The sequence below is a fragment of the Taudactylus pleione genome, unplaced genomic scaffold (genome assembly GCF_031769625.1).
Source record: "Taudactylus pleione unplaced genomic scaffold, aTauple2 ptg000066l, whole genome shotgun sequence".
NCBI lineage: Eukaryota > Metazoa > Chordata > Amphibia > Anura > Myobatrachidae > Taudactylus > Taudactylus pleione.
In genome coordinates, this window is record NW_028284468.1 from 15,711,795 (window position 1) to 15,729,808 (window position 18,014).

Genomic DNA, 18,014 nt, shown 5'->3' on the forward strand with positions numbered 1-18,014 from the left:
AACTAGGGCATCTTTGGTTGGATAAGCTGATTAGGTAGGAAATCCTGCCCCTTTTCTGGTTCGTAGACCATAAGAGGGGTGTCCTGATTCATGGCATCTACATTGGAAAACTCATTTTAAAATGTCCAGTATTTAATGACAGCCACACACTGAATTGTTATATACAGACGCTTTAGGTCTCTGAGATATAAAATAAAATCTTTTTCTGTTTGTTAGGCGAGTGCAGTAACAAGGAGTGTCCATTTTTACACATTGACCCAGAATCAAAGATAAAAGATTGCCCTTGGTATGATCGAGGCTTCTGTAAACATGGTAAGATATACAAACTATGCAGATGAACCTGAAGTCAAATGAAAAAAATATTGTGTAAATAAACACTTGTTTGTCCCTCCAGGCCCTCTATGCAGACATCGACATACACGTAGAGTTATCTGTGTCAACTATCTGGTGGGATTTTGTCTGGAGGGTCCAAATTGTAAATTTATGCAGTAAGTAGTGGAAATACGCATCATTCAGAGTAAAAATATTGCTATAAAGAACAGTTTACTGTTAATTTCTATTGAAATTGCCAAGGCACATTTCTGCATACAGATTTACCATGTCAGACTTGGACGGCGTGGCACTTGAGGCCCAGATTTCAAGATCCAGAAAATTCTCTGAGGTGATTGTTCAGACAATGATCAGGGCTTATAATCTGACTACAGCAGCTATCAACCATCAGGTTTTGAAAATGTATATTGGCTGGTGCAAACATGGGAGTGTTCTTGCCTCTCATTTCCACTTGCCTTGTTTCCTTTACTTCTTGCAGGTTGGTCTGGTCTAGGGTGTCTGTTTTTCTTCTTTGAAGGGTCACATTTCTGCCTTGTCTGTCCTGTTCCAAAGCCTTTTGGCTTTGCTGCCTGGTATTCAGAACTTAATGGCAAGGGGTGTTACACATCCAGCCTTTTTATGTTCCATCTTGGTGGCTCTGCAGCAGGCACCTTTTTGAACCTCTCCAGTTGGTGGACTTGAGGTGTCTTACCCTGAAGGTTTTTTTTCTTCCTGGCACTTGCTTTAGTCAGGAGGGTTTATGAATTGGTGTCTCTCCCCTCTGTTAATAATATTGTATCCCGACAGAGTGGTCTTGCGCATAAGCCCATCCTTTCAACCTAAGGTGTTTTCCAGCTTCCATATTAACCAGGAGATTGTGCTGCTGGCCTGAAGGCTTTCTGGTTCTCCCAATGTTGACACTACTCTCCATCTTCTGGATGTTGTCAGGGCATTGTGCATTTATGTGGATCGGACTGTATCTATTCATAGGTTGGACAGTCTTTTGGTCTTTATTGATGTTCACAAGCCGATCTTTACCATCAGACAGGCTTATTTCTCTCTGGGCAAGCGTGTGCTGGAACCCACTAGAGCTTGCTTTACTTGAGCTATGAGTGCTTTTTGGGTGGCGTAGCATGGTGAATCGGTTGAGCAAATAACTTTTCAAAGTTTTACTGGTTTGATGCGTTTGCTTCTAAACTATGACAGTTTCTACTTCAGGGTCCATAGGGGATCCACAGGGTTGACCTTGGGGTATAGCTGGATCTGGATCCATGGGCACCACGCAGTTAAAGCTTTAGCTCCCAGGATGCACTGGGTCCATCCTCCTCTATACCCAGCCCCCGAGCCACAGGCACCTCAGTTTAAGTTGGTGCACGGCCGGAGTCGGGTCACTGTTAGCACAGGGGAGACTGATTAGCAGCCCCTAAGCTTAATTTTATTTTATGAGTTATTATTTACTTTTTAAACTCTTCAGAGCAGCAGCGTCGACCTGTCCATGGGACGTCCAAGCTGCCGCTGCTACACCCCGCTGGTGCCGCGACGCCAGTACAGATCTGGGGATCGCGGTGGGACCCCAGAGTCTGTACTAGCCGGGCTCTTTAGGTATCCCTGGGCTGCTGCCGGATCGCCGAGGAACATGTAAGCCGAGGATCACCGCTTGCGTTGGCCTGCGAGTACATGCAGCTTTTGGCCTCCGGTCTTTGGGGACAGATGGGAGGAGCTAGCGGTGGCGGCGGGCTCCCCCTCTCAGGAGGCATACCCCGCTTGTCCACTAGACCAGCAGGTGGTAATTTGCCGGCAGCGGGAACCGGCGTCTTGGGGGTTGAATGCTAGCCAGGGAAAAGAGCCTTCCCTGTCTAGCGGCTCCTCCCCTCAGGTCAACGCGCCTTTCCGCTCAGGTCTGGCGTCGCAGAGCTGCATCCTCCTGCGGCCACTCCTCCTCTGAGGTCTTCGGCGGCCATCTTTTTTCTCTAGTGGCAACGCAGTTCTCTCAGGCAGCATATGGCCCGGTCCCCCTGTGTACCTCTCCCCTGCTAAAGGACAGTGTACACAGCACTATAGCCCTCCCAGACACTGAATCTGGGCAGGTTGATTGTAGTGACAAGGTGCAGGGAGTATTCTTCTGCATGGTATGTGACTTTTGCTAGTGCTGACTGTCTGTGCTTTATTTAATTAATACTGTCAGTCTATACCAGTGTTGGCTAACCTTGACACTCCAGCTGTTATGGAACTACATAACCCAGCATGCACTGCTACAGTTTTGCTATTAGGGCATGCTAAAACTGTGGCAGGGCATGCTGGGATATATAGTTCCACAACAGCTGGAGTGTCAAGCCAACACTGGTCTATACCTATCCCTTTTTTTTCTCCTACAGCCCTGGCAGGTGTGTGTGGGAGGGGCTTCTCTCTGATCTCACATATAAAAATTCAAGTATTTGTGAGGTCTGTCACATACAGTTGCTTGCTACACGGTGTCATATCTGCGGACCGGTGTGTTGCATGCTTGTGGGTTTTCCAGTGGTCCACCTTGTGCCTCCCAATTATTTTTATATATATATATCTATCTCTCTGACAAGGAAGTAGAGCGCTCTGCTGTTCTCCTGCAGACGCTGCGCTGCGGGAGTAATTAAGGAGGAATTATCACAGGATGGGCTGTCTATGAGGTGCTTTCAGTTGCCTGGGCCCTCCAACCCCCCAACTATGGGACAGGACCCTCCTTGGGCAGTATTTTCCCAGGTGCTGGCCTCCATAGCGGATCGCCTGGCACTCCCAGTCCCCCAAATGGGGTTACCCCAAACTGCTATTCTCCCGTCGCAGGGTATCCCGCAATTATTGCAGTCTTCCCCTAGACTTCAAGCTGTTTATGCCTATCCAGGGGTGCCGCTATATGTGCAGCCTCCTCTGGTGGCGCAACAGTCGGTCGTCCCTTTTCAGGGCCTCTCACAGGGGGGCAGCTATCCTGGGTGGATGTGTTTTTCTAGTTCAGTCCAGATTTTAGCGGCTTCCTCTTCAGCTTTTCAATCTATGCTGAGGAGTGACAAGCCCCATAGGGCATCTAAACGCCCTATTGTGTCGTCCCAGTCTACGCAACTGTCAGACTGTGCGTCCTCAGATGACGGGGAATTGCCTGACGACTCTGACTCGGATTCTCCTGTCCGGGAGGTGGTAACTAAGTCTTCTATTAATGTACCAGCATTGGTACGGGCAGTGCGATCCATCCTTGACATAGAGGATGATGCCCCGGCCCCTAAATCCAAATTCCCATATTTCAAAAAGGCTAAAGTGGATCCTCCAGAGTTTTTCCTCTCGCTGACCAGTTGACTGACCGCATGGCGGAGGCCTGTCAGTCGCCTAGTAACGGGTAACAACCGCAGAAACATTTGGCGTCTAGCTACCCGTTTCCTGCAGGGCATTGCCAGAAGTGGGAATTCCTGCCTGCGGTGGATTTTAATGTTACTCGCTTAATCAAAATTGCTACGCTGCCCTTACCCTCCATCTCCTCCCTAAAGGATTCTACGGACAGAAAAGTGTAAACTTGCTTAAAGTCAATTTCTACTTCAGGGTCCATAGGGTATCCACAGGATACCTTGGGGTATAGGTGTGACGTCAGTCGCAGGGCACCAAAGAGTTAAGCTTTCAGCCTCCCAGGATGCACTAGGTCCCCCTCCTATACCCCGCCCCCGAGCCAAGGCACCTCAGTTTAGTTTGGTGCCCGGCCGGAGTCGGGTGCACCTGTTGGAGTGGGGGCTAGAAGAGCCCCTGAAGCTTATTCTTCATGCAGCTGTGGCTGCACAACTGGATGAACAGCATGGACAGTCAGTCCTGACGTCCATGCTGTCTTCCCTACACCCCGCCGGTACCAGAACGCCGGTACTGATCCGGGGATGCTGGTGGGCGTCTGGGGTCACAGCTAGCGGTGACCCCAGATGCTCCGGACCATGGCCGGATTCAAGGGGGACAGAGGTAAGCAGCGGGGTCCCGCGGTGGGTCCCCGCTGATCACATGGTCCTAAGTCCCCAGGCAGGGGGCTCCCTGGGGACTGGCTGCAGCGTGGAGCCAGGCGACCAACCTGCGCTTCCACTACCCCCTGGGACAGCGGACCGCAGCAGAGCGGTAGCGCTGCGGCGTCCCAGGGGTTAAATGCATGCCAGGGGAGCGCGCCTTCCCTGTCTCACAGCCGGCGCCTCCCCCGCTGCACACAGCCCTCTCTGCATGCTGCCGACTGGTCCTGTGGCAGCGCTCCTCCCCCAGGCCAGCCTCCTCTCTGCTCCTCGGCGGCCATCTTCTCCAGAACGCATGGTGAACGCTGCTGGAAGCGCTGGAAGGAAGCATCGTGGTCTGGGTCCCCCCGCATACCTCTCCTCCGCTGTGGTCAGGTCTGTGTATGCAGCGCTGTGTCCTACCAGGCCCTGTGTCTGTGTAGTTGAGTGATCAGCGCTGTTAGTGCAGGAATTGTTATTTTTCTGCATTGTATGTGACTGTGCTAGCGCTGCTGCCTGTAATCTTTTCTCTCTAAACTGTCAGCTTTATTACTGTCCCTGTTCTTTCTGCTAAAGCCCTTGCGGTGCGGTGCTGCAGGGTGGTCTCTCGCCTATTTAATACTTAATTGGTGAGAGAGGTCACATACGTGGTGCCATCATGTCTGAAAGTGATTTTCCCCTCCGGCTACAGTGTACCACGTGCAAAGTACCGTTAGCGGAGGGGGAGGGTAGCGCGGAGGGCCTTTGCCGGCAGTGTTTGTCCATGGCGCGGCCTATTACGGTTACAGCACCGGTACAGGAGCCGCCCTGGGCTTGTTTCGCTCAGGCGTTAACAGCTTTAGTGGGCCAGTTAGCTCCGCAGCCCGCGTTTACTCCGATGGGTTTGTCCCAGCAGTCTGTGGTGTCGTCACCCATGCAGGGGTTCCCACGACAATTGGTGGTACCCCACAGTCTCCCTATTTCCCCGCTCCCGGGTTCTCAGGAGCCAGCGTGGGTTAACTCCCTGACGAGTTCTGTACAGCACTTGTCGGATGTGTTGCAAGGGGAGTCTGTGATGCGGTCTCATAAAAGGCCGGTGGCGTCTCTGTCCGCTCCTTATGAGGATGACGAAGGGACGTCTGATGATGGGGAGATTCTAGATCCTTACGATCAGGAACCTCTCCATACTAAGGACGCTGATGCTAAGTCCAAAGTATATATTCCTGGACTTATTCGGGCGGTCCGCACAGCCTTGGTGATTGAGGACGAAGTTCCCCCAGCGGCTAAATCTAAGTATGCCTTTTTCAAAGATGTGAAGGGCGATGCCACAGTCTTTCCTCTTTCGGGTCAGTTGGTGGACCATTTAGAGGAGGCGTGGAAACAACCTGGCAAAAGATACCAGCCGCAGAGACGCCTGGCGGTGGCTTATCCGTTCGCGGATAATTATTTTGCGAAGTGGGAATCCCCTCCACAGGTGGATTCTCACGTGACCCGTCTTGTCCGTAGTGCCACATTGCCGATGCCATCCATGTCCTCCCTTAAGGATGCTACGGACCGCAAGGTAGAAATCTGCCTGAAGTCCGCTTATTCCCTTGCAGGGGGGGCAGCACGGCCGGCTATGGCCATTTGCTGGGTTGCCAGAGCGATGGAGCGCTGGGCGGATTCATTAGAGGCTTCTTTTGAATCCGACTGTCCGGCCGATCAGGCGGAGTTGATTGGCAATCTCCGTGATTCGGCCACCTACATCAACGAGGCGGCTCTAGACATTAGTACTCTGGTGTCTAGAATTTCTTCAGCAGCGGTAGCTGCTCGTCGCACCTTGTGGCTGCGATCCTGGAAGGCGGACGCAGATTCCAAGAAAGGTCTGGAAGCGTTGCCGTTTACCGGAGAAGTTCTCTTCGGTCCGGATCTGGATAAGATTGTGGCCACGCTGGCGGCAGCCAAATCTGCCTGTCTCCCGTCGGCCGCTGCTCCTTCTGGTTCGGGACCATCGTCCTTTCGGTCATCTAGGGCCCAGGGCAGGCCCAAACCACAGTCGTTTCCTCGACAGGCTGGCCCTAAGAAATCGGTCAAGCCCCGGAAGCAGGCATGGAGTACCAGACGTCCGGCCTCCAAGCCAGATGGCAAGCCTGCGGCCTGACGGTCCGGGCCTCCCTTTGGGGGATCCCAGGGTGGGAGGCCGCCTGCTACAGTTCGCCCAGTGTTGGTCGACTACTACGACAGACACTTGGGTTCTGGAGGTGGTTTCCCACGGATACGCCCTCTCCTTCCGGCACAGACCCCCGGCTCGCTTCTTCACCACGGGTCTCCCATCAGACCGGAACAAGGCTACGGAGCTGCGGAAGGTATTGCACACTATGCTCCAGGCTGGAGTTATAGTGGCGGTTCCATTCTCCCAGAGGGGCCAGGGTTTCTATTCAAATCTATTTTTGGTACAGAAACCCAATGGGTCATATCGTCCGATTCTCAACCTCAAAGCACTCAAGTCTTTGCGGGTCCCGAAGTTTCGGATGGAGACCCTACGGTCCATCATTCTGGCGCTGGAACCTGGGGACTACTTGGTGTCATTGGACATACAGGACGCTTACCTGCATGTCCCTATTCTTTGGCGCCATCAACAGTTCCTCAGGTTTGCAATCAGCAGCGACCACTTCCAGTTTCGGGCGTTACCTTTTGGCCTGGCAACAGCACCACGTGTTTTCACCAAGGTGATGGCGGTCATGGCGGCTTCTCTGCGGCTGCAGGGAGTCCGCATGTTGCCGTATTTGGACGACCTGTTATTGGTGGCAGGATCTCCAGAGCTCCTGTTACGCCACTTGGACCTGACCATTGCACTGCTGCAACGGCACGGCTGGCTAATCAACTGGCAGAAGTCCACTCTAATCCCGTCTCGGAGGATTCTGCATCTTGGAGCCTTATTGGACTCGGGACAGCAAAGGATCTTCGTGACGGAGGACAAGATCTCTGCTTTACAGTCAAGGGTGCGCAGTTGTCTGCACAGCCGCCGGGTGTCCTTACACTCGGCGATGAGGTTACTGGGCTCCATGGTGTCGGTGTTCGACATGGTGGAATACGCCCAGTTTCACTCCAGACCTCTGCAGCACCTGATCCTGTCCAAGTGGAACGGGCTGACTCAGTCTCTGAAGTCCCAGACGATTGTGCTCACCCAGGAGGTTCGCCTGTCCCTTACGTGGTGGTTACAGACGACCCACCTCAACAAGGGACGTCCGTTCTGGGTTCCAAATTGGGTCCTGTTGACAACGGACCCAATCTTCGGGGCTGGGGAGCAGTTTCGGGTCCACACTTGTTCCAGGGCAGGTGGACGCCGACAGAAGCGGAGCTTCCAATAAATATCTTGGAACTCCGTGCGGTCTTCAATGCTCTCCAGCAGGCACAGCGGTTTCTCCAGGGTCGCCCGGTGCAGGTCCAGTCGGACAACGCTACCACCGTGGCCTACATAAACAGGCAAGGAGGAACTCGCAGTCGGGCGGCTCTCGTAGAGGTCTCTCGGATCCTGGTTTGGGCGGAGCGCAATCTTCCGGCCATATCAGCGGTTTTCATCCCGGGAGTGCTCAATTGGGAGGCGGACTTTCTAAGTCGCCAGGACGTTCATCCGGGGGAATGGTCCCTGCACCCGGACGTTTTTCAACTACTGGTGGACAGGTGGGGTCTTCCAGAAATCGACCTCATGGCGTCCCGGCACAACAACAAGTTGCCGGTGTACGGGTCTCGCACAAGAGACGAAGGGGCGTCTCTGGTGGATGCTCTGTCCGTCCGGTGGACGTTCCGGTTCGCATACCTGTTCCCTCCGGTCTCCCTTCTTCCACGGGTAATCCGGAAATTCAAACAGGAAGGAGGGACGCTCCTGTTGATAGCTCCCGCGTGGCCCAGACGGCACTGGTTCTCAGACCTTCAGGGTCTGTCCGTGGACATTCCTCTGCGGTTGCCGCTACGACCGGACCTTCTGTCTCAGGGTCCTTGCCTTCACCCGGACCTAACTCGGCTGTCTTTGACGGCGTGGCTGTTGAGACGGCCATGCTGAGGTCCCGGGGGTTTTCCAGCTCTGTGGTGCGTACCATGTTACGAGCTCGGAAACCGTCTTCCGCGAGGATATACCATCGCGTGTGGCATACGTTCTTCCAGTGGTGTCGACCGAGAGGTTATGCACCGCGGGAGTTTCGTCTGTCTCGGATTCTCGCCTTCCTGCAAGCGGGACTAGATCATGGGCTTCGCCTTGCTTCTTTGAAGGTACAGGTTTCGGCCCTATCTGTCTGGTTTCACCGTAGGATTGCTACAATCCCGGATGTGCGCACCTTTATGCAGGGTGTTCTCCGCATTCAGCCGCCCTTTGTTCCACCTGTGGCGCCTTGGGATTTGGCTGTGGTCCTGAGGGCTCTCCAAGGACCGCCGTTTGAACCACTGGGCTCAGTGGATCTTAAATGGCTAACAGCTAAGACTGTTTTCCTTCTGGCCATTGCTTCGGCCAGACGTGTTTCTGAGTTAGGGGCTCTTTCTTGTAGACCCCCTTTCTTGGTTTTTTATGGGAACAGGGCAGTGCTCCGCACTCGGCCCGAGTTTCTTCCCAAAGTTGTTTCCCAGTTTCATATTAACGAGGAAATAGTTGTTCCGGCCTTTAACTCACCGGGTCTTTCCGTGGGTGAGGCCTCTTTGGATGTTGTGCGGGCCTTAAGGACTTATGTTGACCGCACTTCTTCGTTTAGGAAGTCGGACGCTTTGTTTGTCCTCTTTGGCTTCCGTAAAAAGGGTTGGCCTGCTTCAAAGCAAACTTTGGCAGCCTGGATCCGTATGGCTATTTCTGAAGCTTATCTTCATGAAGGCCTACCGGTCCCTCCTTCTCTGAAGGCTCATTCCACTAGGTCTGTGGGTCCTTCGTGGGCAGCTCGACGTGGTGCCTCGGCAGTTCAGATCTGCAAGGCTGCTACGTGGTCTTCTGTCCATACCTTCGTGAGGTATTACAGGTTTGACACCTTCGCCTCTCAGGATGCTTCCTTCGGGCGGCGGATTCTCCTTTCTGCACAGGAGCGTCCCCACCCTTAAAGGATACTGCTTTGGGACATCCCCAAGGTATCCTGTGGATACCCTATGGACCCTGAAGTAGAAAATATGAGATATGGTAAGAACTTACCCTTGTTATCTCTATTTCTACGAAGTCCATAGGGTTCCACAGGACTCCCGCCCTGTCGCACCTGTGCTGCAGATGGGCTTTGCTCTGGTCACCGGTTTTCCGTCTCCCTCTGGTGAGAATGTGATTCTTGTATGTGTCCAGATCTTTGTTCTCTCTCTTCCTTCTCCTCCTCCGGCCTATGGCTTGGTAACTAACTGAGGTGCCTTGGCTCGGGGGCGGGGTATAGGAGGGGGACCTAGTGCATCCTGGGAGGCTGAAAGCTTAACTCTTTGGTGCCCTGCGACTGACGTCACACCTATACCCCAAGGTATCCTGTGGAACCCTATGGACTTCGTAGAAATAGAGATAACAAGGGTAAGTTCTTACCATATCTCATATTTTATCCTCTCACGGGGGCTGTGGCCCGTCTGTCTATCCTGGGTAGCTAAGGCCATTGAGAGCTGGGCCAATGTACTTGAGGACAACCTTACTGAGGAAGCTCCTGGGGTCCAGAAAGCTCTGGTGGGACAGATGATGCCGTTACCTATATTGGCGAAGCGGCTTTGGATGCCAGTCTACTTACCTCCAGAGTCTCGGCCACAGCTGTGTCTGCCCGCCGATCTTTGTGGTTACGTTCTTGGATGGCGTATGCTGAATTCCAAGAAAGGCCTTGCCCTTTAATTGGGAGTCATTGTTTGGTACTGATTTGGGCAAAATTGTAGACACCCTGGCAAAGTCTGTCGGCTTTTTTGCCTTCAGCTACTGCGCCTTCCAAGACTAGGACCTCTGCATTTCGGTCCTTTCGTGTTCAAGGGTAGTCCAAGGGTCAGTCCTTCCCCAGGCAAGCGACCACTAAGGCAGCCTCTAAACCTAAGAAGCTAGTTGGAGTGCTCGACGCCCTGCTTCCAAACCGGAGGATAAACCCTCTGCCTGATAGGACGGGCCTCCCTCTGGGGGATCCCCAGAGTGGGAGGCTGACTTCTTCTATTCGCCCAGTGCTAGTATAACACCACCACGGATGCCTTTCATCACAGGCCTCCCCACCAGTATTTCTGCACAGGTCCTCCTTCAAACGAAGCCAAGGCCATAGAGTCCTTGCTGAGAGCAGGGGTCGTTATTCCAGTCCCGCCTTCTCAACGCGGGACAGGTTGCTACTCTACTCTGTTTCTGGTTCAGAAGCCCAATGGGTCTCATCGGCCTATTCTCAACCTGAAGTCTTTGAACAAGTTCCTCAGAGTGCCCAAATTCAGGATGGAAACTTTGCGTTCCATCATTCTGGCTATGGATCCTGGGGACTACATGGTTTCCCTGGACATCCAGGACGCATACCTTCATGTTTCTATAGCGCCTTCACACCAGCGGTATCTGCAGTTTGCTATACGGCAGGCCAACTTCCAGTTTCAGGGTCTACCCTTTGGCCTTTCCACGGCCCCAAGGGTATTCATCAAGATTATGGCAGTCATGGCTGCCCATCTTCGGAGCAAGGGTATACGGCTTCTTCCATATCTCGACAATCTCTTGTTGCTGGCAGGTTCTCCGGAGGTACTTCTACAACATCTACACCTGATGATCGCTTGTCTGCAAGCGCACGGGTGGCTAATAAATTGGAAGAAATCCTCCCTAATTTCCTCACAAAGGATGGTCCATTTGGGAGCCCTTCTGAATTCTCGGCAGCAGAGGATCTTTCTGATTACGGAAAAGATCTCCTCCCAGCAACTGCGGGTGCTTAGTTGCCTGAACAGTTGCAGAGTGTCAGTTCACTCGGCAATGCAGGTTCTGGGGTCTATTGTGTCCACATTCGACATGGTGGAATATGCCCAGTTCCATTACAGGCCCCTGCAGGGGCTGATTCTATCCAGATGGAACGGGTTGCCACACCGGATCAAGACTAAGATGCTGGTATTTCCTCTGGAGGTGCGCCTGTCTCTGTCCTGGTGGCTTCAGACATCTCATCTCACCAACGGTCGCCCCTTTTGGATCCCGGACTGGGTTCTCCTGACAACAGATGCCAGTCTCCGGGGTTGGGGTGCCTTGACGAGCAATTCTCCCAATCAACATTCTGGAAATTCGGGCCATGTATCGGGCCTTCCAGTTGTCAAGTCACGTTCTTCACAGAAGAGCCATGCAGGTTCAGTCCGTCAACGTCACCATGGTGGAGTACATCGACCATCAATGGGCACTCGCAGTCGGGCAGCGATGACAGAGGTGTCACGCATCCTGTCTTGGGCGGAGTGCCATCTTCCAGCCATCTCGGCAGTGTTCATTCCAGGAGTCCTCAATTTGGAGGCTGACTTCCTCAGCCGTCACGACGTGCATCCCGGGGAGTGGTCGCTACACTAAGAGGTGTTTCAGCTCCTTGTGGACCTCATGGCCTACCGTCACAATCACCCTGTACGGGTCCAGGGCAAGAGAAACACAAGCAAGTCTGGTGGACACTCTGGCATTCAGGTGGACCTTCCAGTTTGCGTACCACTTCCCTCCGATATTCCTTCTACCTCGCGTTCTTCGGAAATTCAAGCAGGCCGGCGGCAAGTTATGCTGGTGCTACAGCTTGGCCCAGACGTCCTTGGTACTCAGATATTCGGAGTCTCTCCATCGACACCGTTCCTTCTGCCTCAACGTCCGGACCTGTAGTCTCAGGGTCCCTGCCTTCATCCGGACCTGGGTCGTCTCTTTAACGGCGTGGCTCTTGAGACATCCATCTTAAGGTCCAAGGGTTTTTTCTAGCTCAGTCATTGGCACAATGCTTGGGGCGCGTAAGCCTGCCTCTGCCAGGATTTACCACAGAGTGTGGCATACTTATTATCAATGGTGTGCCTCGAGACATTACAATCCCCAAGTGTTTCGAGGATTTTGGCGTTCCTTCAGTCTGGTTTGGACCTTGGCTTACGCCCGTCTTCTCTGAAGGTTCATGTCTCCACACTGTCTGTGTGGTTTCAGCGTAGGATTGCTCCTTTACCAGATGTCCGCACCTTTTTCCAGGGTGGTCTCAGGTTTCAGCCTCCCTTTGTGCCTCCAGTGGCTCCTTGGGATTTGGCGGTGGTTCTTCGGGCCCTCCAGGAGCCTCCATTTGAACCCCTTGAGTCTGTGGAGCTCAAGTGGTTGACTATGAAGACTCTTTTTTTTTTTTTTTTTTTTCTCCTGGCGATTGCTTCGGCTAGGAGGGTTTCGGAATTGGGGGCGCTTTCCTGTCGTCCTCCCTTTCTGATCTTTTACCAGGACAGGGCAGTGCTTTGCACTCGCCCTGGTTTTTTGCCTTAAGTGGTTTCTAAGTTTCACATTAATCAAGATGTGCTGGGCTTCCTTGGATGTGGTCCGTGTTCTCAGAATTTATGTGGACCGGACTAGTTCGGTTCGTAAGTTGGATTCCTTGTTTGTCCTCTGGTTATCACGAGGGGTTGGCCGGCCAACAAGCAAACTTTGGCCCATTGGCTTTGTTTAGTTATTTGTGAGGCTTATACACAGCTCGCCGTAGCGCTTTGGTTGTGCAGCTGTGTTAGGCGGCGTCGTGGTCTTCCATCCAGACCTTTCTAAGGTTCTATGCCTTTGACACCTTCACCTCTCAGGATGCTTCCTTTGGGCGCCGGATTCTCCTTTCAGCACAGGAGCATCCCCGCCCTTAGTTGGACTACTTTGGGACATCCCCAAGGTCAGCCCTGTGGACCTTGAAGTAGAAAACAAGAGAGATGGTAAGAACTTACCTTTTGTTATCTCTGTTTCTACGAAGTCCATAGGGTCCATAGGGTGCCCGCCCTGCCGCACCTTGCTTTATATGGGCTGTGTGACTGGTCACCGGTTTTCCTTCTCCCTTTCTGTGAGTAGTGTTCACTCTAGCTCCGGCGGCAGGCAGGGCGCTGGAGCTAGAGAGGGCAACTTTGTGCGCGCGCCGCGCCCGGAAAAGGGGTGTGGCCATGAAAAGGGGGCGTGTCTATAAGATGCGTCCCCTTTTCGTCATGCTTGGGGGCGTGCCCGGCACTTACGGACACGCCGGGCAGCCCCCAAGCGCTGCAGACAGTGAGAATAAATGCCGGGCGCATGGTCTATTCTCCGGCGGTGACCGGGTCACCGCACAATTCTCCACCCAAGGGACACTGCGACCCGCGGGTGAAGACGGCACCCGCAGGCTGAGATGGCAGGGCGCTTTTTGCCTTCCTCCTTTTGCGCCCCGCCAAAACAGCCTAGCGGGAACGCTATGTGAGTATGGTTCTTGTGTGTTCCAGTCTTCCTTCTCTCTGATTGTTCCTCCTCTGGCCTTTGCTACTTACCAACTGAGGTGCCTGTGGCATGCGGGCGGGGTATAGAGATGGATGGACCCAGTGCATCCTGGGAGCTAAAGCTTCAACTGCGTAGTGCCCGTGGATCCAGATCCAGCTATACCCCAAGGCCAACCCTGTGGACCCTATGGACTTCGTCGAAACAGAGATAAGGTAGGTTCTTACCATATCTCTTGTTTTTGGGTGCAAGGTTTTGTGTTCAGAATTGCTGGAGCGTACACCCCTTTTCTTAGGCTTGCTTTGTGAAGACCCACAGTATACCAGTGTCCCCTAGATAGTATGAAAGAAGATTTTGAGCTCACTATCTGGGGGGCACTGCATTCCCTAACTGATTGTTATTGTTGCACGTTTGTATTCTACAGCAGGCATGCATAGAGAAATGGGTCCAGTGGAGTTGGAAGGGCTTGGAGCTTCAATAGAATTAACACCAATGTGTAGTGCCTACTCCTCAGCCTCCCCTTTAATCCCACAGTCTCCCAGTGTCCCCCAGACTCAGAGGAATCGATTTGTGAGAAAACATATTTTTTCTAAATTGCTTATATCCGTGTAAGGTTTTTTCTCTTCCTGAAAACTACAACTTTATTAAATTGTTTTATACTCTTTGGCTACATTTTCTTTCTTCCATTCTTTCTCAGTCCTTTGTCTTTGTTGTTGGGTCAAATGACTGCACTTGAGCTGGATTTCACATCACGGCTAGTAAATATTGTGTGTTCTGATAACTGTCTCCTTTGTATACATGAACAACCCATGCTTACATATATTAGCTTCTAAAACAATGGGGTGCCCCCCTGAATTTCCAGTTCTGTTGTGGTGGTGGAGTCAGGGGCCCGTGGCTCAGTTGTGGCAGGGGAGTTCTGGGGCAGTGGCTTTGCATCCTGTTGCTGGGTGCTTGGTGCATGCAAATTATGGATGGATAGGAGCCAGATCCTATTGCCTGGCAGGTTGCATATGGACCACATTTTATTCATATTCTAAAATAATTGGCATTGTAGAGCTGAACAGTTGAACTCATCCACAGAAAAAATTATCTTTGGTTTTCAAAAAAATACATATTGAAATATTCACATGATGTATGTAATTTCCTTATAAGTGTGAATATGTGTAACCGATTGCATACTTTCCATTAAACAAGCATTTGGTGGTGATGAATAACTCCTGCTATGTGGTTTTGCAGCCCGCGGTTTGAATTGCCTATGGGAGCTACTGAACAACCTCCTCTACCTCAACAAACACAGACACAGCAAAAGGTAATCAATCAACCACATCTTGTATTGGGGAACATTTATGGAGACTTGGACTAGAAAATTATACTAGAAAAATGACAATCTAATTGAGTGCAAAAGGGGTTTCAGCACTTGTTTTGCAGTTATGCGGGCGCCAGTTTTCATATCTTCCACACACTATTCAGTCCTACATCTTTCACTTACTTTTATGTCTACAGCAAAACAATAACCAGACGATGCAAAGATCATCTTCCCTCATCCAATTAACAAGTCAGAGCTCACCTATTTCCCAGCAACGCTCTCCACAGACTATTGGTGTCATGCAGCCACAGACCAACCATATCGGAAATCGGGGACCTCGACCACTTGATCAGGTCACCTGCTATAAGGTTGGTCAATGTGTACCTATCTCACTGCAAAACCTGCTTGTGCATTTTTGTGAGAAGCTGAATTCCTTCCTTCTCTTTGTATTCCATGGTTGCTCTCCTAATATGTATTTGTTTCTACATTGCTAACATTATAAATCTCATAGTATGACTTTACTTGGAGTCATTCCTGCCCTTCTTTTCAGCTTACAACTCATACCTTCATCCATTCCTCTTCTAAAGATTTTTGGTGTGTGCCTGATTATTTCTGCTTTTCAATTATCATGTGCACTATTGATATTGGTATTTGAGTTTTAATATTTACTGTAAGAAAATAAGTTGATCAAACAGTGTTTTGCATTATTGTGAATTTTATGATGTGAAAAATCTTTACTGCTATATATATATTTATTCTAAAATTTGCAAAACGCCAAAATGTATCTAACTGTATCAGATACATTAAGAACAAAAATGCAGTGCTGGTTACACTAACTGTATTCTATTTATTAGAGCATAAAAGGTTTAAATTCCACATACAAAAACCACTTTAATACATATATATTTCTAAACATTGTTCCCATAAATAGCAGAGTGGGAGTGTTCTTTAATCTCTGATCTGCTATGAATTGCAATACAAAGTCCCAGAAAGCATTTATCCAATTAGTGCAAACGTGTATACAGTCTTTAGGATGTGGAAAAAATATAATCAGACTGTCTTTAATAGTATCAATTTAGGCTGTATTAGACAGTAAAGTCCGGGGCGTCTCCTTAGATATTGGTCACCAGAATTCTCACTAATCTCTTTGGTATTCCTCCATTCCAGTATTAGTGATTTCTGTTTTTCTATTCCATTTTGTTCTTTTGTTATAATATAAGAAAGGAATAAGCCAGCTGCACTGGTCTCAGGCCAGTCTTTTGTTGCAATGTCAGAACTGAATGGACACCCACACTGATATTAAAGGATGTCTATTTGAAGAAACACTTGTAGACGTGTGTATTGATTTAGATAATTTTGGAATTGACAGAATTGGGGAGATGTAATAGCCTGCGACTTGCAGGCATCGTTGAGCTCCCAGATAGTCTGCCCGATGTTTTAAAGTGGCAATCATTGCACTTTAAATGATTGCCACTTTAAAACATCCGCCAGACTTGCCAGGATCTCATCGATGCCTGGACATTGCAGGTTATTAAATTTTCCCCAATATCTTGATTGTATAGGCAACATTATCACTATACAATCTACATAACATTTGAGCTAAAAAACTTGATTTATTTCTAAAAGGAATTTTTGAACTCAAGAGTCGTCATAGCAGTTAATTAATTCTGTCTATTTTGTTCTTTTAGTGTGGTGAGAAAGGACATTATGCCAACAGATGTACAAAAGGCCATTTGGCATTCCTGAGTGGTCAATGATGGAAGTCCTATATGTATGGATCCGGTTGTTTAAGGAATGAAGATGGTTTTTTTAATTGGATAAACACAAGGACACTGGGCTTTATTTTTTATACATATAATTTTAATTATTCTTTAAACTGCAGGGTTTTTTGTTCTGTAAATTAGGCCAACTTCTACCTATTGCTCTGAACAATTTCTGAAGAAAATTCTCCCTTGTTCAATTTCCAAAATATATTTTGGCAATTAATTTTTTAATAAACCATGTACATTTCTTCTGTACTGTATTTACTACATATATTTTTATGTTGTATAGTGTATGTATTTCAGAATATTATAAGTCGCAGGAAATTTTAGACCAAATAAGGAAAAACACAAATTCAATTATCCATATTACAGCAGGAGGTGCATTCTATTTTTAGAATACTTTTTAGTATGTTAAATACAAATTGTGAAGGAATACCTGTATTTTTGTCACTTTTTCACTTCACTAGTTTAATTTTAGGCAAAAGTCCTGTTTTACATAACTAGAAGGTTGGCGTAATGTAAATCAATTTAAATTATAAAAATAAAAAGTTATTAGGTTGTGTGTAAATAAATCATAGTTGCATAGTTAACATATTTTAATTGCAGAAAACAAACTCAAGAAGCATTAAATAGCAGCTAAATATTATGTTTGCAAAAGTTGCTTGTATCATAACCCCTGTCCTGGTTCATGACCAGAAATCGCAGTTAAAGTAGAAAGTGTGCTTCAGTGGATAATCAAAGTTCATAAAATGATTAAAACTACTTTAACAAAGTCTAATTAATGAAAGCAAAGTAAGTAATGCATAGTATAAAGCTGATCATTTACATTAAATCTAATCTTAAAAAAAAAAAAAAAAAAGTGTAGGAGATGAAGGTTACATAAAACTGCATATTTCAATCAGAAGCCAAATGCAATTCTGATCATGCGGCAAGTTTAATGATGTGTTCTTTAAACAAATTGTTTTTCAATAAATCGCACTGTTTGCCCCTTAGTGGAAAATATATTTCATTGTATAGAAGTCCAATTGTTTGTTGAAAAAAGTAAAATATTTTGCATCTATGGCCTGCCTTCAATACAGATATTGCTGTATGGAAGTCAAAGAAATAAAGATGATTAGTTTGATCTAAATCCCATTTGGGAGAAAGTTTCAGGACTCTTCCCCCCCCCCCCCGACCTGCCAGACCTATGCAGATTACTCAAGCACAGCCTCAGTAGTTCAGTTACTTTTGCAGCCCTATATTAAGAATAGACCTTCTACAAATGTCTATTACATCCATAGCTGGTTGGATATACTCCTTCCTGGCTTGGTCAATAGACTTGGCTAGGGTTGGCCAGTCAG

General features: G+C 49.2%; 1 protein-coding gene across 2 annotated transcripts in view; it reads left to right on the plus strand.

Annotated features, from left to right (window-relative positions):
* The window catches only part of CPSF4 (cleavage and polyadenylation specific factor 4), a 28,131-nt gene extending 11,202 nt beyond the window's left edge, over positions 1 to 16,929 (plus strand). For both annotated transcript variants that reach the window (XM_088466675.1, XM_088466676.1), the window contains exons 4-8: positions 217 to 312; positions 395 to 488; positions 14,842 to 14,914; positions 15,109 to 15,279; positions 16,600 to 16,929. In XM_088466675.1, coding sequence (XP_088322801.1) covers positions 217 to 312; positions 395 to 488; positions 14,842 to 14,914; positions 15,109 to 15,279; positions 16,600 to 16,668 — 503 coding nt within the window. In that variant the 3' untranslated portion in view covers positions 16,669 to 16,929. The remainder of the gene's footprint in view (positions 1 to 216; positions 313 to 394; positions 489 to 14,841; positions 14,915 to 15,108; positions 15,280 to 16,599) is intronic.
* Positions 16,930 to 18,014: the final 1,085 nt, after the last annotated feature.